The sequence below is a fragment of the Protopterus annectens genome, chromosome 9.part0 (assembly GCF_019279795.1).
Source record: "Protopterus annectens isolate FY-2018-M chromosome 9.part0, PAN1.0, whole genome shotgun sequence".
NCBI lineage: Eukaryota > Metazoa > Chordata > Ceratodontiformes > Protopteridae > Protopterus > Protopterus annectens.
In genome coordinates, this window is record NC_056743.1 from 326,703,272 (window position 1) to 326,726,312 (window position 23,041).

Below are 23,041 nucleotides of genomic sequence, written 5' to 3' on the forward strand. Positions count from 1 at the left end.
AATGGGGCATTGTACTCAATTATGGGCCTGATAAGTGATTAGTAGAGGGGCACAATGACCTCTCTTGATCTAGATGTGAACCCTTTCATGATAAGGTGGGCTATATAGAAGGTCTTTCTAACCACTTTGGCAACGTGATTTTTATTTTTTCCAGAGTTTAGATAGATAGATTAGCTTGACAGACAGACAAACACTTTTGCCTGAGTTTATTTCCTGATACAGAGTAGAACAAACATTGATAGCCATACCATGACAAATGGCAAATGAGCTGTTTCCTCATGCTTATAAGTAATAAAGTAGTTGCTAACTCGATAAATATTGATAGTTATGTTCTAAATCATGGCAGAAAAACATACCGAGTTCTCTGGTGAAGCCACACGTGTGTATGTGTGTGTGTGTGTGTGTGTGTGTGTGTGTATATATATATATATATATATATATATATATATATATATATATATATATACACACACACACATACACATATCCAAGCTTAAAAGCATGGCACAATTAAAGAAAGAAGTATAAACGTTCTCAAGTCACAGTACGTAAAAACAGAACTCTACAAAGTCATACTGAAATGTATACCAACAGTAAATTTTGTATTGATTTTTCTCCCTTTCTCTGTTTTGCTGCTGCCATGTATTTGGAACCATAATAAAATAACTCAATAAGATAAAATTGAAGCTTCAGCAATACTTACAAATCCATTTCAAAATGACATTCAATAATTTGAAAACAAATGTCTGACAATAAAAATATTTTTATTTAGTGATCATTGCTGTTGAGATTGCAAAGTGTTTGCTACTCACGTATTAGAAAATTCCACTGATTTGTTTTTGATCATGTTGTGAAGAGACAGGATATAGTCATCTATGAAAGGGCACTATAAGAATAATTAAACAAATTCTGTCACTGAAATGATGATTTCAGAATTAAAAAAAATATTTAGATGTCCACAATAATCCAATAAATACATCAGTGATTGTTCAAATATTTCTGCTTTACACAAGACAACCAATATGATTCAAGTGAAACTATCAATACAAGTCAAGAATAAGATTTTGTCTTACAATCTGCCAATATATTAAGGTATTTAACTCTCAAAACTCAGCATTATCGCTTCATGTATTGTTAGAAGCCAAGGCAAACTTTAGGATGCAGTTTATCTAATCTCAGAGGATTTCATCAGAGCTCATTCATTTGAGACTGAAGAACTGAACAAGCTAAAAAAAAATCACTTGGGTAAGTTACAAACATTTATTCAAAGTCTATTTGTCTATCAGTCTTGACCAAAAGGACTTCAAGAGGATCATCATAGATCACTTGAAAAACTCCCACATTTTAACTCCTGCATTGTTGTACACATTTTTGGAGTTCAGAGTGAGATAGAAATCTACATTTTCCATGACTGTAGCTTAAATTTCACATCTGAACTTTCGTTTTAAGCTCAGTCCTGCTGCATCTCACCTACAGCAGACTCATAGGCAGATAGGTCCACATGGAACAGAAAAGGAGAATGTCTACACAAAGTAGAAAATTCCCATAAAGAGACTGGAAACTTCTGATGAAGTAAACGTTTCTGGAAGGCTGAAAACACTCCAACACCTAGAAGTCACTCAACAGGAAGAGACTTGCTAGTCCTCCTTTTACGACCAAGGTTGTCACTGTGGATAGTGGCCTCTCTTTCTAAAACACATATAATAATTGTCTTTCTGGCTGAGCACTGGAAATAGAAGAAAGTTATGGGGGGGGGGGGTTCCAGCTGCCACACAGATGGGACACCCAATATATCATTAAAAATGTTCTCCATGTCTTAAATTTCTCCGTGGGATATCTTCCTTTGAAAAATACAATATAACCCCTTTAATAAGATCTTTAATAAGATGTTATGCTTGATTACTTTAGAACAAATTGTGTTTCCTGAAAGCTTTCTTTTTGTAAAAGGAATTTTTCTTTCTCCACTATAAGCAGCAGAAAATGTGTTAAGAAATGAAAACTTCTATTTTCTGAGTCATGAATAAGGAGAGCTGTATCACTGCCAAAAATAACATGTTAATAACAAGAGACTTGACGGAAAAGTTAGCAACCTGATAAGCAGACATATGCATCTTCTTCTTCTTCTGGCTTTTCCCAGTTAGGTGTCGCCACAGTGGATCACCTGTCCGCTAATGATTGGCAGTGGAGTTTTACAGTGTCGAGCTGCCAGCCTGGCGCGCAACCTTCCACAGAAGGCACACACACACACACACACACACACACACACACACACACACACACACACACACACACACACACTCACCCCTAGGGCCAATTTAGAGTTTCCAATCCACCTACAGCATGTCTTTGGGATGTGGGAAGAAACTGGAGCACCCGGAGGAAAACCACGCAACCACAGGGAGGACATGCAGATTCCGCACAGAAGGCACCCCAGTCGAGGATCGAACCAAAGAACCTCTTGCTGTGAGGCGGCAACACTAACTGCTGCACCACCGTGGCGGCCAAGCAGACTTATGCAGCTATAGATATAAATTACATGCAATATTCAACAGCTGAAACATCTTAGAATTACCAAAAATATGTCCTAGACTCATTTTATTTTATATATTTTTTTATTTATTTAACATTTGTTTACTGGGAAAGTCTGACTGGGACACAGCCCATTTTCAGTGGAGGCCTGGGAAGAAATGTTCCAGACGTATATCTTTGGAATGTGGGAATAAACCAGAGCACCCACAGGAAACCCACACGAGGACATGCAGAGTCCACACAGCAGGCACCACAGCCGAGAATCAAACTGGAGAACCTCTTGCTGTGAGGTGACTATGCTAACAGCTACACCACTGTACCACCTTTATTTTATTTTAATTTTGCTTGCTGAGTAAATGATCTTTTCCAATATCTCTTTTCAGCCACCAACTAGGCTATATGGCAAGAAACAACAACAGTCACAATGTTAAGTTACATAAACAACAGTATTAACTTTGATTTACAACTAGCACATACTTGCACATAAATGAAAAACTATGGGAGTACAAATATAAAGTTTAATAGGTAATTCAGTTTGTACAGAAGCATAGCTGGAGAAGGATGGAATACATGTTTGTAAAGCATGATTAGGAAACAAAAAGTACCATATTTACAATATTAACATTGTGTTATAAGAGCACTGAATGTGGTTACTGTGCATTGTTTACAATATTTACAGTATGGTAATGGATCATTCAGTGTAGCAAGATTTAGAGTGATGTTAGAGTACTAAATGCAGTTACAGCACACCGTTTACAATATTTACAATGTGCTATTACAGTACTGAATGTAGTTACTATATAAAATTTCCAGTACAGCCCTGGAGCATTAAATGCAGTTACTGTGCACTGCAAAATTTACAGTATGGTATTGAAGCATCAAATGCACTTACTGCATATATTTACAATATTTACAGTATGACATTGAAGCACTAAATGCACTTACTGCACACTGTTTATGATGTTTGCAGTATGGTGTTGGAGCACTAAATAAACTTACTGCACACTACTTACAATGTTTGCAGTATGGTGTTGGAGCGCTAAATGCACTAACTGCACATTGTTTACAATATTTACAGTATGGTATTGCAGCACTAAATGCACTTACTACACTATATTTACAAAGTAGTATTAGAACACAGACTGTAGTTATTGATAATGATAATAAAGGTTTTAAAGTTTGATTGGTAACACGTACGGTATTAATGCTTTACTCATTGGTCTTAAAAGAAACAGAGTACACAGGATCCACATAAAATCCCTTTAGCTAACAGATCTAGTAGACTCTCCCTCTGATACCCCCGCGGGAGGAATAAAGACACTGTTGAACTTTCCAGTTGTTTATTCACCTAAGTAGGTAGATGGACAAGTATAACTTTCCTCAAGAACTCTGATAATATTTACAAGAAAATGTCAACCCTCAAATCATCTTGATAAGCATCACCCCTGTTGCCCCTCTACCCTTCTAAAATTATTCTCATTTTCTTTGCAACTAGTGACTGTACTAGGGGATGGAAGCAATTGTTCTGATAGAAGGCCATTTATTAAATTCAGTCAAAATACAGTTTCCCTTTTCAAATGAATGTGATGATCAGTTTCAAAAGTAGCAGAGTTATTTTGGGTAGAGCATAATTACATTAATTGTTCTGTTTAACGCTTATGTCTGGAAGTTCTGAGCAATTCTTAGAGTGTGTCTCCAGAGCTGTTCCTCAGAACATTCTTTTCATTTAAAATAGCGTAATGAACAATGAGTCTCATGTCTATGCAGTTCGCAGGCTCTATAACCACGACTGCCTAGATGTGTGTCAACAGATTTTTAACTTTCTTAACTTTACTCAGTTTTGACATCATCAAAGTATACAGAAGGACATACAGAGCTCAGGAACAGTTCAAAGACTAAACAGGCAATAGTCAGAGAAACACTTCAAAAATGATCACAAAACAACATTTTTTACATGAAAGAATCTGACTTTATACGGAGCATGTGATCCTAGTTCTGATTATGAAATACATTAAATTAGACTCTTGGACCTGTTCCAGGGTCAGTGTTTGAAAGAAACTGACAGTAGAAAAATCTGCAGTAAAAGGTGAGCTATAACTTTGCCCGTACCAAGTAAATATAAGACCGTGAGATAACTTTTTTTTTTAGTTTTCCTGAGAGTATGATTTTCTAAAACCTCTGCACACAAAGGCACAAACTACTTTTTCTCTATGTAAACAGCTTTGTTAGTTCTAGCAAAAGTATGAAACAAAGTACTTGATTTACAATAATTGCAGTATGTTATTAAAGTGTGTGATGCTGTAATGTACTGAGAAACAGCAAAACACACATACAGTGACATAATTCTTAGCTAATGCTAGAAAATCATCTCTTAAACCTGTCACATCTTCAGCTGCATATGTGAACTGGCAAGTTCCCTCTCATGTTTGGATTTTCCCTTCTGCTATGTAGTATGACATAGTGTAGCCAACCCGGAATGGATAAGAGCCACTTTGATGCAAAAACTCAGCTAAAGTCCACTGTACTTCAAGGAGAGCAACCCAAAGACAAATAATTACTGTGAAGAGATGGGTGGATGAAATTTTATTCACTGCTACATTATAGTCCCCTTCTATTGTATATAGTGGACAGGGTTACACTGCGAGTGAGGAAACAAATGTAGCGAACAGCAGAGAAAACTATGATTACAATTTTGAAAAAAGTTGGTGACTTGCAAGAGGAGATACAACTATTTGGTCCCAAAAACTAAATAATGCAGCAAAGTCAAGATTATAGATTAAAAAAAAAAACATACATAGCCATAACTGGGTGGGAGGCGTGAAGGGAGTGGCTGTACAGGGCACAAGCAGTTAAATGTTGATGGGGCACAGATGCAGTTCCAGCATTCATTTATGAAGCAACAGTTACAGATTCCATCTTGAGTTTGGACTGGTGGGGGCTGGTTTGGATGGGGGACTGCATAGGGCATCAGATCATGCAAATATAGCTCTGGAAAAAAAAGCTATTATTAGTAGCTAAGGATGCTTCATGTTCTTATCCTGAACAGATTTTGGATCTTGTTTGTATACAGTTGTTGCAAGAGTCTTTTTTTTTAATTCACCAGCCCTGCTGTCTGTCAGCCATCACCCCCCTTGTGGCCAATTGACCTGTTTGTTCTCCATCACTGGACTGGAAGGGCCATCATTTAGACAGCCATTGGGATGGTTTATATTTCTTTGAGAAACTCTGGCTTGTGAAGATGGAGGGAGGCATGAAATAGGCTGTCCTCACTGATGGCCCCTCACTTCCACAAGGGACACTGTCAGCCAGCAGACCCATCCCCTCCTCTTAAGCATGGGAAGTGGGTTCCCTGTTCTCCACCAGAGAGATCACACTTCCATCTGTAATCCTGAGCAATTATTACTCTTGCCACCTCTAAGGAGAGGTGAGTGGGCCACACCTCTTCATTTCTCTTATAGGTTCATAGGTAGGTACTAGGCTATCTGCCCAATGGCATTTATAAGCCTAGCCAGAGTGTGTCAGCTTTCGCTGCCCCATTGATTAATTAACTGATCCTCTGTCAAGCAGAGCCAGTGAAGTGATCCCAGGCATATATTTTCTGTTACCCATCCACTCATCAAGGTTTCTCTTGAAGAGTGTTAGTGAGGGGCTATGCCTAATGTAGTTTGGAATTTTGTTCCAAAGCATGGTGAGTCTCTGTGACAGGAATCTATCCCTCCAGCATGTTCTATTATTGTTGTAGTGAGGTTTAGCTCACTAGAATGCATGGCTCGCAGTGACTTGGATTTCTTTAGGTGGAGCGTGTCCATCAATTCTGAGTTGGACATGGCTTTGTAAGTCAGGCAGAGATCACCTCTGAGTAAGCGATATGCCACTGAGTACAGCCAGAGTTTTTTCAGTCGGGCTGCATAGGACATATGTTTGAGGCCAGTAATCCTCTTGGTGAGGTACTTTTGTGGTCTTTCCAGATGTTGGAAGTGTCTTGTGAAGTACATCCCAAAATGGGGCATTGTACTCTATGATGGGTCTGATGAGTGGCGAATAGAGGGGCACTATAACCTCTTTATTTCTAGATGCAGACCCTTTAGTAATCAGATGGGCTACATAGAAGGATTTCCAAACTACTTTGACAATATGATTGTCAAAGGAGAGATTACTATCTACCTGGGTCCCCAAGATCTCTTATTACCTCTTCTGTATTAAGGGGGCTGCCACCTATGTGGTAATTCGTGGGTGTTTTGTTTTTCCCAAACAGGATGACTATGCGTTTTTTGGCATTTAGTTTGAGGCCATGACTTTGACACCAAGTGTCCATCTCAGTAAGACCCTTTTGGAGGATGTCCGTGTCAGCCGGAGAGTCAATTATGACTCCCAGTTTGCAGTCATCGGTGAACTTGGTTAGCCATAGTCTTCCTGTGTGTGCCTGTACTTCTGAGAAGTATATGCCGAACAGTAGGGGTCCCAGGACCTAGCCTTGTGGGGACACCACTTGTGACTGGTTTAGAGTCGGACCTGGAGCCCACTATTCTTACTGTGTGAGTTCTGTCTGTAAGCCAGTTGGCAACCCATCTCGTGACATAGGGGATTATGTTCAGGCTGGTGAGTTTTTCTGTACTACCCAAGTGGGGAATGGTGTTGAAAGCCTTGGCGAGGTCAAGGTAGGCTGTGTGAACCACCTTTCCCTCATCTATGGCCTTGGTGACTGTCTCAAAGAAGTCAACCAGGTTTTGTAGGCATGATCTGCCCTTAACAAAGCCGAATGGGTCGGGTCAAGTGTTTGGAGGTTCCCAATGTCTTTGTTAATGATTTCCATGATGATGTGCTCCATAGCCTTGCAGACCAGGCTAGTCAGGCTTATGAGGTGATAGTTACCATGTTCAGTTTTGGCCCCTCCTTTGTGGAGAGGAATAACCGTTGCTGTGCACCATTCTATGGGCATGTAGCCTGTGGAGAGGCTGAGGATGCACAGTGTGTTTAGGTGGGGGGGTTAGTTTGTTGTGTAGTTTGTGCAAGACGCAGTCTGGGACACCATCTGGCCCACTGACGCTGTGTTTTTGGCTTTTGAAAGGGCTGTTTTCACCTGTGCATCTGTGATTTCCAGGACCCTACACTTTTCCGGTATTGTTGTGGGCTCTTTTTGGGGGTGAGGGAGGGTGAAGTTTGCACTGACTCTATCTGCCAGGATGTTGGCAATATCAGTAGGTTCAGTATATTTTGTGCTATTGTGCACTAGTTCAGTGCATATCTGCGAGTTGCCACTTAGATTCTTAACAACATTCTTGCTCCCTGCTTGCTTCTACCAGTGCCAAGGCAGCTAAGTGAACCACAGCCACCTGGGTTGCAGTAAGGGCTCCATCCCTCTGCACTATGGAGCCAGGTTTCATTCTTTTCTGAAAGAGTTAACTTATACAGTTTTAACAAGCAGAACTGTAATAACAAATATGCACGCTACTGAATCTGATAATATGGTAATAGAATGGGTAAAAACTGAACAATACAAATTTACCTTTTAGGATGCCAGTTCTCAGTTTTTGCTAAACCATATCAATGTAATTCCATAATTACATTCATCCTGTCTGTAGCAGAATGGAATGACAAACCACTGTTCTGTATCTCTTTAAGAGAACACTTTTTTTTTCTTTCTTCAAGTATAGCTTTTTTATAAAATTGAAGCCCAAAGACGTCATCCCAGGAAAACTGCAAATATTATTATCCTGACGTAATGGTTGCTACACACCATTGATCATTTTCTACAGTTTCTTAAAACATTTTGCAGAATGTATGTGGCCAAGTTGACCAATTTTGTTTATCAGCATGATAACATTTACTCATGTTAATATGCTGGCAGCCTGTCTAATTTGCAGTAAAAAAGTATTTTATTTTATTTAATGTATTGATTTTTAATTAATGGCTCACGTAACCATTTAATCTGAATGACAGTAGAAACCTCAGCTTTACTTCTTCAGGGACCCTCTCAACAATAGTGATCAAAGTGGCCCTTCAAGAAGGAATGGAGAACTTGCAATCTCCAGAAAGATTGTAAAAGATTAGTGGAGTCAACAAAGAGCCATGGAAATCATAAATATCCAGTCTGGGCTAACCTACATGATAGATGACTTATTCAGCACCATAATTACCCAACTTGCTTTCAATAAAACTAGGTAAGACCAAAACTACAAATCCCATAATTCTTCCCTCTGTGCTCACTGTTACTGAACTACTTCCTACTACCTGCATATGGCATGAACATAGCTCTCAACTTTCCATCTACAGAATGAAGAACACTACCTGTCAAAATGTAGAACAAGTGGACAAAATGTGGAACATTTACTAACAGCTTACTAACAACTTCAGCCAGGGTCTCAAAGGATGGGTAAAATGTGCTATTTAATACTTATAAAAAGTTATTTTGATGAGTATAATTTGATTTAGTATTTTTAGCCGTGGATATCAGTTAAAAAATCTTAACACTGAATATGTGACAGACCCTTTCAATGTGGAACAATGATGAACATGTACATTTTACACTCAAAATGACGAGTATTCCTCATAACGAGGTACATTTGAGAGGCATGATCATAGTACTTGATTTTTGTAAACCACTTTATGTAGATAGATTCAAAAATGCTTAAGGTAACTTGCTTTCATTGAGCTCCACCCCCCACACAATGGGTATCCTCAGTCAGCGAGACGTTTACTATTACCTTAAATCAAGAATGTTTTTACTGGCTCTGACATCATTGGAGAGGATAACATGAAGTGTGTAGTAAACTTTACATAAAACATCTGAAACTGGGTTAACCTGGGAATAGAGAACTTTACCTGACACACTCAAAAGTGGATTACTTAGGAGATACAGAACTACCTAAAATATTTAAAGCTGCATTACTCTGGGAACAGGAAACTTTACTTGACACATCTGAAAGTGGATTGTTTTGGGGATACAGAAATTGAACTGAAACATCTGAAACTGGGTATCTTTGAGGATACAAAACTTTACCTGACACATATGAGACTAGGTTACTTTGGGGATACATAATTTTGCCTTACACATCTGAAAGTGGGTTACTTTGAGGGTACAGATTTAAAACTGCTTTAACTTCTCCAAGTGTTTTGGGTTTTTAATATGGGAAAGGGCTCCATTCTTAAGTCAGGGTAGGCTTAATATTCATGAAATTAGTACTGTTTACTTGGGGAGGGGGGCTAAAATCATTATGTTCATTAAGTCAGCAAGAATGCACTGCAGGGTGCATATTAGTTCAATTGTAAATGTTGGGGGTCTGTGGTGAGGCATAACATTGTAGAACAAATGTGTCTAGCTCCTCTATTCATAAGTAATTAGTAAATAGTACTCTAATTTATATATCTTAAGTGTTTTGTTCTACTTATAAAAAAGCCAAATGCAACTGAAGGCTAATTAATGTCTACCCATCCATTAGACAGATTTAATGCATTAAGTAGGAAATCAAACTGCTGAAAAAATGATTACCGTTCATTGTTAACAGTCCTCTACTTCCCAAAATAGCACACAGAAAAAACATATATAAATTCTCTAAGTTCTTGACAGACCAGGAAACACAGCAGAAAGAAGGATGAAAGGCAAGCTATTGTCAAACTGTTAATCTTTCTAATTTAATTAAAGTATAACCCAGAATTTTTATTCCCATCCTAAGTAATATAACGGTCCCTGAATATGTTTTGCTACCCAAATTCCATATTATACCTAACCATAAAGTCTCTTTGTTCTCTTTCTTCTTCATTTAAACCACTAACATCCTCTAATACTATTAAATCTACCTTGCATGCATTACACCATTCTAGCACCCCAATCCTTCTTACTACATTCTTTACACTATTAACATTGATAGCTAGAATTCTAAGACTATTTGCTTCCCTTCTCCTTAATTTACAATAACTTATTTATCCATTCCCTTTATTTTTTACTTTCAAGCCGACATCCTGAAATTTTATTTTCCTGATTTAACCCTTTTTCTAATCGAACTTTTATTTTTAACCATTTTCCAGTCTATACCTTCTCCATCACTAACTTCTGATCCACTTTCCCTCTCCCCTTCCCCTTTTTGTTTATTAATATTTTCTTTTTGATTGGTGTTATTACTCCCCCTTTTATCTTTTTGTCATTCATCTTGTGGCCCGATGACATGCAGAAAGGATATCTGTCTGTTCCACAGATGAGCAGAGGTGCTTGTTACAGCAGTACAATAACCAAGCCTGTGTTTGGTCATCAGGGGGAACAGATGCAGTTGGAGGTGGCCAGCTTTTCCATCCTATCCTAAGGGAGAGTTTTGAGAGGGATCACCATCTGTGCAACTTCTGGTGGTGGAGAGCAGGCTTGCAAACCCTCTCTCTAACAGGCAGCAAGGACATCCAGTGCTTGGTAGGTGGTTGCATAGATTAAGTGTGATAACATCATTGCATACTAGATTCCTTCTGTTATGGTACTCTTCTTGCCAATGCTAGAATAATAGCTCCCATTGTTTATAAATCCCCATAAGGCTTCCTAGACTCAAGGTAATTGCATAGGAAGACAGATATAGAAGTCAGAGACCCACCTGGCAAAGGGTTATATCCAAACCTTTCCAGAAATGAATAACTGGAGAATATGGGGTAGAATGGATGAAGGAACTGCAAGAAAGTCAGGGGTTTAGTATTGGTTTGAGTTGGAAAGAAATATATTAAAAATAAGTATATAAATCCATAAATAAAGGAAACAATATCAGTCAGAATACTTTCATTAAAGAAAAATGAAATAAAAAACTTGTGTGTGTACTTTTCCTTATCTGGTGCTAACATTCTTTTTTTTTTCTTAGGATACCTAACGAGCTAGATTCCAATACAATTTATGCTCAGGGTACTTTGCTGCTCAGTACTTGTAATGTGTATGTTGACACAACCAATTCCAAGACTGAGAAAAGGCTTGATATATGCTAACCACTCAAGCTTTCTGTTTATGTCTGCATGTACAATTCAGTAAAGGTTTAGTGGTTCACTGCTCCCAGTATAACACAAGTATACATTTATCGAGCATGCCAGAAAAGACAATTGTGTTACAATGCTTCAAATCACAAGGTGAAAGAGAGCCCCCTGGTATGGGAAGCTGTATTCCTACACTAAAAGACATTTGAACCATTGAAATAAATGTGGCTGCTAGAATTATGCCTAGAATTCTGAACATCCATTCATGTATCTTCAGTGGGTGAAAGCAGGCTCAGTGCGTGTGTGTTGAGAAAGCAGGTGATGGCAATGGGTAAACCTGCTATATGCATACTGAATACACCCCAGTATGGATATATACAAAGACTTATATAGATAAAAGGTTGCACATCACTTGCACCTTGCAGACATACATTGTTTCCATAATCATCTTGCACTTAACAAAATGCACAGCTATTCCCAGTTTCAGATATGTCCACAGTCTGTACAGTTTTGCTATTCTAGAGTTTTTCTAATCCAGCCCAACATGCATTCTCCGTGGTTTCTTTTTGTGTGGCTGCATCCATTCGTGATAATCTGAATATATTCATATCACCACTCTCTGTTTCTGTTCAGTAAACTGACCATTTTCACCACATACAAGTCAGCAAATTTTCCCACTTATAAAAGACTGGCAACTGGTTGAAGCAAGTAAACATAGCAGCAGTCTCAAAATTATTTGTGGTAAATGATCATCTGTATTAACCAATTTAGATAACACAGAAATGGATAATATTTCTCTTTTGTCTACTTTAGGTACATTGATGAAATGAAGAATCTGCTCATTTGAATGTGATAAATGGATATATGATACAATGGAATGCAATCTTCACAGCAGTGACATTTTGCACTGTTTTTTACAAAATCTAATTTTCCAGTGTGGACAGAGGAATGTCCTCCTTCCCCTCCCAATGGTAGAAGCCCCTCCCAGTGGTAGAACAGTTAGTGAAAAAGTCTGTAGCAACTCAAGAAAAAATCTTTCTGATGAATTTAATCACCCCAGAGTTTAATCTGATTGCTATGGCACTTTTTTGCAGGTACTTTGGTTTTGCCAACAAAATTGGTAAAAACTGTAAAGGGATTTTTATGTATACAGATTTTTTAATCCACCATTTCCCAAATTATCATTAATAATTCTTGGCTTCCTTTTCCTTTAATCCCATAAATGCCTTCTTCCATTACATAATTCCATTTATGTTCCCTTATTTTCTATATTATCTTCATAAATATCTTATAATTACTATTGTTCAAAATTACCACCTTCAGTTTTTAATTTCATTCTTCTCCCCTTTTTTCCATTTAAATCTCACATATTTCTAAATAACAAATGCCACCATTTAACAATTCATTAAATATTTCAACCAACATTTCTTTCTGCCATTGTATCAAATCATTATAGGTTCATAGATTAGTACTAGGCTAACTGCCCTTGTGAGCCATTTTAAGCCTAGCCAATTATCCATTGTGAGACTCAAACCCTGCACCTTGTGTTTGCAAGGCAAACACCTTAACCATTAGGCCACCCTCCCAACCTATATTACTTATCCTATAATATCTGGTCGAGCTGCTGAACTTGTATAGCCGTTATTACCTTCTCTAAATCCATAATTGTAATTTGTTTTTCCAATTCTCATTTCTTTTGTAAACTGTTTTATCTTCCACTATTTTTTTCATTATTTCTCATTTTTCACCATCTGTTTAACATAATGCAGTACAACGTTCATTATATCCCTTTGCTCTCTTTCAACTTCTCCATCTTCATCTTTCATTTCTCTCATTATGCCACTATCTTCCTTTACTTTTTTACTCAAATATGGTGATACTTCTTCCTTCGTTCCTTGTAAAAATGTTTGTTCATATAATAAATCTTTAATTTTTTATTGATTCTTTTAATAAATCTCTTCTTCTTTACTAAAATATTCTCCTTCATTCCTGTCCAGATTGTATAAAACAGATTTTTGTGTTTCTCTATATGACATTTTATCTGTTTATCTTTTTCTATTCTCTCAAATTAAATACATTCTTTTATATTTCTCTTTAAATATTATCCATCATTCTGATCAATTATTATAAAAATATCTCATAGTCAAACAGCCTTTCCATGATGTTATTATATATTTTCTTCTGTTCTCATTTTACTCCTTTTCATTAATTCTCTTTATTCCTCTCTCAGTTTTTAAATGTATTTAACATTTGCTTACCATCTTGGAATGGGACCATTTTCAGCAGAGGCCTTGGGGAAATGCTCCAAACACATGTCTTTGTAACATGGGAGGAAACCGGAGTACCAGGAGGAAACCCCATGAATGCAGGGAGGAATACTCTGCACAGAAGGCACTCCAGCCAAGAACTGAGCCAGAGAACGTCTTGCTGTGAGGCGACATTAACTGCTGCACCACTGTGCCATCTTTTTTTATTCTCTTCTATTTCTATTCATACAGCCAAATGATCTGAAAAAAAAACATTTCTACCATATCGTCTATCACTATTCATATAGTTTTAGATATCAAACAATAATCTATTTCTGTTTTCAATTTTCCTCTTCTCTATGTACTTTTATTTGAGTTTAATAACTCTAAATTCCCACATTGCTTTATTTCTTTCATTATTTTCTTATCTGAGCCCTCCTTTTGCTTTCTATTCTTAAGTCACAATTAAAGTCCTGTTATTATGTATTTCTTGAAATAAGTTCTGCATATCACATCAGCATATATTGCTATAAGTCTGTAAACTTTCCCTTCCTACCTATAGTCAAACTCCTCAAAAACAATAAACAATAAAAAACTGACAAACTCTTCGAGAGAAGGGATGGCCAAGGTGACATAAACTAGAATAAAAACTTCCAAGATGCAAGATTTATCAGTGGATCCCGTGTTTATTAATAGGTAAGCGCTTTCACAAGAAATTGCTTCCTCAGTCCTTTCACAAACACTAAAATACAAGGTCCATATATACTTGATTAAAAAATTCAAACTCTCCAATCACAAGCCAGTAACAATGAATGACAAAACATCATCTGAAATATATCTTTACAAAGACAGTACAACTACTCTAACCACTATCATTCAGACCATAGCAAATGATTTTATCACAAAAATACATAAATAAAAAACACACACAAAAGACTCAAAAATGTGTATACAAAACATATATATAAAAAACATATATAAAAAAACACGTTTGAGGTCACTTAGGTACCCTCCTTTTCTTAAGCAAGGGCTTGATAGTGGCACGTTCATTAAGACCCCTACCCCTATCAGCTCTTAGGATGATCATCCAGTTGTTCTCCTTGTACTCAGTGTGATTACGAATATCACCTTCTCTTACTGTGGACATAACAACATCAATAACTCTGAATCTAAACATGTGTCCTTCACCATAATTAATAACATGCTTCGATAAAGCATTATGTTCAGCACCTCTACGTATGCAATAAACATGTCCCCTCATACGTTCTCTTAGTGATCTATTCATCTTTCCCACATAAAAAGATGCGCACAACGTACACTCTGCTAGATAGACCACATTTGTGGTCCTATAATTGGCATTAACCTTAACCTTTTCAGAGACAATAATAAACCCATGAGAGTTATAGGGGATAAAGCAATTAATAATAAATCATCTGCTTCCTCTCTTAAGTAGAACTTGACTGAAAAGGTGAATCTTGAAGGGATGGTGTGCAGGAATGGTTCTGTTGATACTTCGAATGACACTAACTGTTTTACCTGTTCAATGTGTAGATTCCAGAGTTTCTCTGGAGCAGACTATGAATGGACCAATGGTTAATGTGAATACAAATGAGATTATGCCTGGTGCACATAATTTATTTCCGAATATTGTTGTTAATAATGCTGTTGATAAGGATAGGGTTGTACGCCCTAAAAATAAAACTCTTCAGCTGACCCCACCTGTTACGGCTTCCTCGACTGACACATGTGCTGATGGCCTCCCTTTTCCCTTGCCTGTCCGGTTGGAGAGGTTTGGGAGAAGGAGCAGGTCCATGAGCAGAGGGCGTCAGAAGAGGAAGCTGTCAGAGGAATATCAACAAGCTCATACGTTAAAGAAAATATGGGGGGAAATGTGACATCGTTGGTTGTGAATATTTCTTCTTATGAGTTGAATTCTTTTGAATTAAGCATGTTGTGCAAGGGCCTCACTTTTATTCCTTCTAGTAACAGTAAATTGACAGATACAGTGTTAGATCTTAAGATGTTCTGTAGGAATGTTATGTTGAACTACCTGCACAGTGGTAATCAGCTTGCTGAGATCAATGATGGTATACAACAACATGTATCTGATTTTAAGGCATTGAGTACTTATATCCCTATCAATCATCCGTTGATAGAAGCCTATATGAAACTAACTGAAGATAAACTATATCAGTACTATGATGACTGTTTTGGCATACATAGAGATGGTATGAGGTTTAATTTAACCTTTAATGAAAGAAAGGCTTTAGAAGGTTTAAAGGTCAATAGTGACATTATTATAAGACCAGCGGATAAAGGTGGGTAAATTGTGGTCATGGATAATGCACAATATGATGCCATTATGGGGGAAATGTTAAGTGACAATAGGTTCTATCAGAATATCAGAGCTGATGAGGTACATGATATTATTAAAGTTATTAAGACATCTATAGAAGATACTTTTCAAATTGGCCTGATTTCTAGGGATATGTTGAATTTTCTCACTGTATCTGACCCTTTGATACCCATCATACAGGGCTTTCCCAAGATTCATAAGCATCTCAGTGCCCCACCCATGCACCCGACAGTCTCGGACGGTGGATGGAGGACTGAACCGCTGTCCATTTTTATAGAGAAACACCTATTATTAGTATGAATAAAATTGTATTGCAAGATTCTAAGCAATTTTTATTAGATCTCTATGAGTGTATAAATGGTTTAAATGATGTTGGGGATTTAACTTTTGTGACGATGGATATACAATCCCTCTTTACCATGATACCGAATGGTTTAGGGGTTAGGTATATACAGGAGTATTTGCAGTCACACAGTAGTTATGATCTGGCATTAGTTGAGTTGATTTGTTTCTTTTTGGAGATTGTATTAGAAAATAATATTTTTATTTTCCATGATCAAGTTTTTATTCAGAAGCATGGCGTAGCTATGGGCACATCATGTGCCAATAGCTACGCCAATATGTTTTTAGCCCATTGGGAGAATACAAGTCTTTTTAAGATGAGAGAATTTGATACAAATGTGTTATTTTATCGATGTTTCGTCAATGATTTGTTCCTCCTGTGGAGAGGAACCAGGTTTGACTTGGAAAACTTTTTCAATAAGATGAATGAGTTATGTGAATGTTTGAAGTTTACGATGACTGCATCAAAGACTCGGGTTCAGTATCTGGAGTTGTTTATAGAGAAATTGCAGGGGTCTATGATTAATACAGGGGTGTTCCGTAAATCTTGTTTTAGGAACACACTGTTAAGTAGAAGTAGTATGCACCCCAATTATGTTTTTCATAATCTTATTCATGGACAAGGTATCAGAGCCTCTAGATTGAATCCTACCCAGGAAGGTTTCCAGTTGGAAAAAGAACAATGAACAAAGGTTGTTACAGAGAGGTTATAATCGAACTGAGATTTTTAAATGTTGGTCTGATTTGGATTTACTCAGAGGGGTTGTAGCAGCACCATATTATGGTCCAAGAGTAGTTGAAGGTGGTTTGTGTAGACCCAAAATGCTACATAAGCAGGTTAAAGTACCCCTGTTTTTTACGAGAGATCATCAAGCACTCAGGGAGATTTTTAAACTACACTGGCCTATCTTACAGGTAGATCCAGAGATTGGTAATATCGTTGGTGATCATCCTTCTTTTCGTTATAGGAACACAAAATATCTGAAGAGGCTATTATGCAATGGTAATGATAGGTCCAGTAATCTAGTTGAGATTGGTATCACGCAGCCATGTGGTAAGTGTAATTCTGTGGGCTCATTAATAGCTCTGACTTCTTTGATCATTCTGATCTAAAGAGAAAGTTTGTGTTTAAGGTTAATGCCAATTGTAGGACCACAAATGTGGTCTATCTAGCAGAGTGTACGTTGTGCGCATCTTTTTATGTGGGGAAGACGAATAGATCACTAAGAGAATGTATGAGGGAACATGTTTATTGCATACGTAGAGGTGCTGAACATAATGCTTTATTAAAGCATGTTATTAATTATGGTGAAGGACACATGTTTAGATTCAGAGTTATTGATGTTGTCATGCCCACAGTAAGAGAAGGTGACATTCGTAATCACACTGAGTACAAGGAGAACAACTGGATGATCATCCTAAGAGCTGATAGGGGTAGGGGTCTTAATGAACGTGCCACTATCAAGCCCTTGCTTAAGAAAAGGAGGGTACCTAAGTGACCTCAAACATGTGTTTTTTTTATATATGTTTTTTATATATATGTTTTGTATACACATTTTTGAGTCTTTTGTGTGTGTTTTTTATGTATTTTTGAGATAAAATCATTTGCTATGGTCTGAATGATAGTGGTTAGAGTAGTTGTACTGTCTTTGTAAAGATATATTTCAGATGATGTTTTGTCATTCATTGTTACTGGCTTGTGATTGGAGAGTTTGAATTTTTTAATCAAGTATATACGGACCTTGTATTTTAGTGTTTGTGAAAGGACTGAGGAAGCAATTTCTTGTGAAAGCGCTTACCTATTAATAAACACGGGATCCACTGATAAATCTTGCATCTTGGAAGTTTTTATTCTAGTTTATGTCACCTTGGCCATCCCTTCTCTCGAAGAGTTCGTCAGTTTTTAATGGTTTATTGTTTTTGGTGAGTGACGGGATGCTTACCCTGTGGGTGATTATTTGGCTATTCAGTATTACCTATAGTCAAACTCCTGTTAATCTTTCTAATTTAATTAAAGTATAATCCAGAATTTTTATTCCCATCCTAAGTAATATAGCAATCCCTGAATATGTTTCGCTACCCAAATTCCATATTATACCTAACCATAGTCTTTCTGTTCTCATTTTTTTTACCCAAATTCCATATTATACATAACCATAAAGTCTCTTTGTTCTCTTTCTTCTTTATTTAAACCACTAACATCCTCTAATACTATTAAATCTACCTTGCACGCATTACACCATTCTAGCACCCCAATCCTTCTTACTACATTCTTTATACTATTAACATTGATAGATATAATTCTAAGATTATTTGCTTCCCTTCTCCTTAATTTACAATAACTTATTTATCCATTCCCTTTATTTTTTTATTTTCAAGCCGACATCCTGAAATTTAATTTTCCTGATGTAACCCTTTTTCTAATCAAACTTTTATTTTTAACCATTTTCCAATCTATACCTTCTCCATCACTAACTTCTTATCCACTTTCCCTCTCCCCTTCTTGTTTATTAATATTTTCTTCTTGATTAGTGTTATTACTCCCCCTTTTATCTTTTTGTTGTTCATCTTGTTGCAATTGTTCTTTATTATGTACCTCTTCTCTACTCTGCCCTTCTGCATTACATTCTAAACTTTTTTCTTTCTCACAACCCATCCATAATGTCCTGTTTGTTTGCATTTATACCATTTCTATTCTCATTTACCAGCATCATGACCAATCTCCCCACATAAATAGCATTTCATTTTATTACAGTTACTTAGAAAATGTCCCTCCCTCCCACAGAAAAAAAACATGCTTTTGGTTGTCCCCAGTACTTAACAATAACTCTATGACTACCAACATGCTAAGAACATGTGCAATTTTTTTCCATTTTCCATTTTCAAATTCACTTTATAATCCCAAATACTTTAGAAATGTCTTTCACTTCTTTGCAAAAGTTCTTTAGTAAGTATTTTTAACAGTTTCTCTGTCAGTTTCTGTCCGAAATTATATATTAACTTTTCTGTGTTTCATGGGAAAAAGTTTTCATTATTTAGTAATAGTATTTATTATACGGCTATTTCTTTTCTTTTCTCATAATCTTCCTAAAAAAGTTTGTAATACTGGAGAAGTCTCAAAGAAAATGTCACAATAAGTCTGTTTTTTTTTTAAATCAAAATAAAGCTCTTACCTCTTATGCCTTGATTCCAAAAGGAACAACAATCTTGTCCCATATTTCATACCTGTCCATTTCTAATTCTTCTTTACTCTGAATTCTTGTTACATACTTCCTTCTTTCCATTCTTCTGCCTTCATCAAGCACTTCAGCAAACGTTCTTTACTTCAAGTCTTGGCTCTCTTCTACATCAAATTCTTTCCATCATATCTCCCCAGGATATATCCTTCCCTGTCTCCAGATCACTCTGTTCTACAAGCTCTTTCAATACATCATCCCACATCCTCCATATCTTTTATCCAATCTTCCTCTCACTTCTCCATGTCAAATCTCTCCTCCTCTACTTATGAAAACAACTCTGAAGAGTCTGCATTCACCTCTACTCTGTAGTCTTCCATCGCTACGTTTTGTGTGCTGCTCTCCCGACTGTCACTGTGAAAGGAATGGGATGCATGCTCTCACTCACTGGCCGCATGCATCATGTTGTAACAGTAGGGGTAGTTGCCAATTCCCTGGCCAAATTTCCCATAGTAGTACCAATCTGACTTCAGGTTTCCCAATGAAAAGAGGTTAGAACTCTAGTGGGACTAACCCCGAAAACTCTTCTTTCTTCTTCTTCTTCTTTCGGCTTTTCCTGGTTAGGGGTCACCACAGCGGATCATCTGTCTGCTCATGATTGGCAGTGGAGTTTTACAGTGTCGTGTTGCCAGCCCGGCGCCCAACCTTCCACAGAAGGTACACACATGCACACACTCACACCTAGGGCCAATTTAGAGTGTCCAGTCCACCTACTGCATGTCTTTGGGATGTGGGAGGAAACCGGAGCACATGGAGGAAACCCACGCGACCACAGGGAGGACATGCAGATTCCAGACAGAAGGCACCCCAGCCAAAAATCGAACCAGAGAACCTCTTGCTGTGAGGTGGCAACGCTAACCGCTGCACCACCGTAACCCCGACAACAAAAGATAAATAAAAATAAATAACTGTCTTTCTGCAAAAGCTGGTAGTTATTGCTTAAGCTGCTGCCTAGGATGTTCTTGTGGGCCTCTGTGCTTACCTGAGAATGCCCTTTTGGCCTGCACATGGACGACACTCTACCAATAACTGTTAGCAGCAATGCCGCAGCACGTCTGCTGGGGTATCAGTGATGCAGTGGACCACACTACTTTCCTCCCCACCCCCATGAGTGAGCTAGTATCATCTACTCACTCCCAGTCCCCCTGACTTGGTTCTTCTGGCACAACAAGCTATTACTTGAAAGTGGGTCACCTGGGTTGTAGCCTGGTCTTTATTCCTCTATTCCACAGGGACGTGAAACTACTGGGGAAGATTTGACATACTGTGTACATTTTTCTTTATTTTAGAAAAGTTGTTTTATGTACACTACTGCATATTTAGTTCAAGAAAATTGAAAAAAGACAAGTTACACAGTTGGGAACTGATTTGCCAGATTCCTGAACTATGCAGCCTAATTTAGGAATTTCTGTGATGTCTGTTCACAATAGTTTTTGTGCTGTTTGTGCTATACCAAAACCAAACATTTGAAATATACTCATGACACACACACACACACACACACACACACACATACAAGTTCATAAATATTTTCTAAAAAAGTCAAAAACCTCATAATACTAGAATAGCAATAAACTAAAAATCTAGTAAACTACAACTCAAATCTCACTTTTTTCTTGAAAACTTCAAGTGACGTGTTGCTAACCCATGCAAACTGATCTGATGTAGTCCTAAATTTGCATTTGAAATGAGCTTCTTTAAAAAATGCTACTAGAAGTGTATTGTGGTAAGTTTGCTCTGCTGTTTACTTGAAAATATGGCCAAGTCAGTTCCAGGAGGCCATAAAATACATAAGCAGAATGAGTTACTGCATGAAAACAGTAACAGATGGGCAACAATAAACCATTTGTATTGGTTTCTTGTACTTTGCATTAGCATTGTACTGTTTTGAGGGACCCACAGACCGTTTTGAGGGACCCAGAGACCTTTATGAAATTAGATTCAAGTTTGAGTGAAATGTCAGAACTGAAAAATAAATACTTATTACTGCAGAAACAGATAGGTAACTGACTACAACAAATGAAATCTGAGTGAGAACTTATCTGTGATTTGCTGCCATTCACCACAGTTTACAGTGTAAAACTTAGTTTCTCTCTTCTGAATTATTCAGTACTTAAATCAAGTGATAAATATATTCGCAGACCTCTCAGATGGGCAGAGTTTCACATAATGTCCAGATTTTTGCCTCATATTTTTGGTCTGTTCCTTATAACATTCATAGTTTTCTGGCAAATCACAGAGGATTGAAGTCATTAAATAATGACATATGATTTGAGTTTCAGACTTCATATCCCTAAAAAATGTTTGCTAATACAAAACCTGTTATTCCAGCATCTTTTTTAGTTTATAAGAGCAAATTTAAAAATGATTACTTCTGGATTTTGCCCAGATTTCTAGCACTTAGAGGTTGAGAGGTATAGTCTTCTCTAGCCAGTGGCTTAAAACCTTGAAACTTGTCATAAAAATTGTTGTAGTGGCCACTACAGATACAAAAGTGTTGTATTACTGCAGGCTATGCATTTATACTGAGCATTACAAAGTATGTTATACAAAGAAAAGATACAACATTCAGAAAGTAATAGATGGACTCTGAATGCCAGTGCTATGTACTCATAAAAATGAAGATTTAAGCAGTTAAATTTGTACTCATTAGCATACAAAGGAATGAAAGGTAACCTTTTGTCCATGTTTAACAACCCCAGGGAGGACTTACTTAAGGAATGTATGAAACTCAGTTTAAAAGAAACCTGTACAGAAAAGTATAATTTTAAACCATGGATCCTGCATTGTGCAGTTGCTAGACTTGTGTCATCATATGTGGAACCCATCAATGTAATGAACTTAAAAGTCTCAAGAGATGGTCCTTTATTATGCATCACACATAATATGCACACTTAGCTTATAACACAGATAGGAGAACCGGCCTTGGAACCATCAGACAAAAAGTCCAGATCACATATTCTAGGCTAATCTGTATGACTTCTGCTTAAAATTCTGAGTACTTTAAAAACCTCTGATTCTGGATAATTCTATTAAGCAGCGTCTCCTTTCCTAAAAGACCCTACCTCTTCAGGCCACAAGCACCATCCGACACTTACTGCTCAAACAAAATAATGCAGCTCTGCGTGCATTCACAGCTTAGTGTGTCTACTTTTTTACTGAACTAAGTTAACTAACCACAGCCCTGTTTCCTGCAGCCACTACTCAGCATTTACACTTATGTTTTTCTCAGTTAATTATATGTGATGCAGAAAAAGACCGACATAAACTGCTTCCTCACTCCCTTCTTCATGTTGTTGTGCTTCGGTCATGCTTCTCTCTCTCTCTTTCTTTGTCTCCGTCCTGTTTACATACTCACCCTGACCTCTGACACACAGCACCAGTATTTTCATTCT

General features: G+C 37.3%; 1 protein-coding gene across 1 annotated transcript in view; it reads right to left on the reverse strand.

Moving 5' to 3' along the window:
- CAMKK1 (calcium/calmodulin dependent protein kinase kinase 1) overlaps positions 1–23,041 on the reverse strand; it is a 1,557,316-nt gene that overhangs the window by 229,843 nt on the left and 1,304,432 nt on the right. Inside the window, exon 11 of the mRNA XM_044082102.1 lies at positions 813–886. Within this exon, the coding sequence (XP_043938037.1) occupies positions 813–886 (74 nt within the window). The remainder of the gene's footprint in view (positions 1–812; positions 887–23,041) is intronic.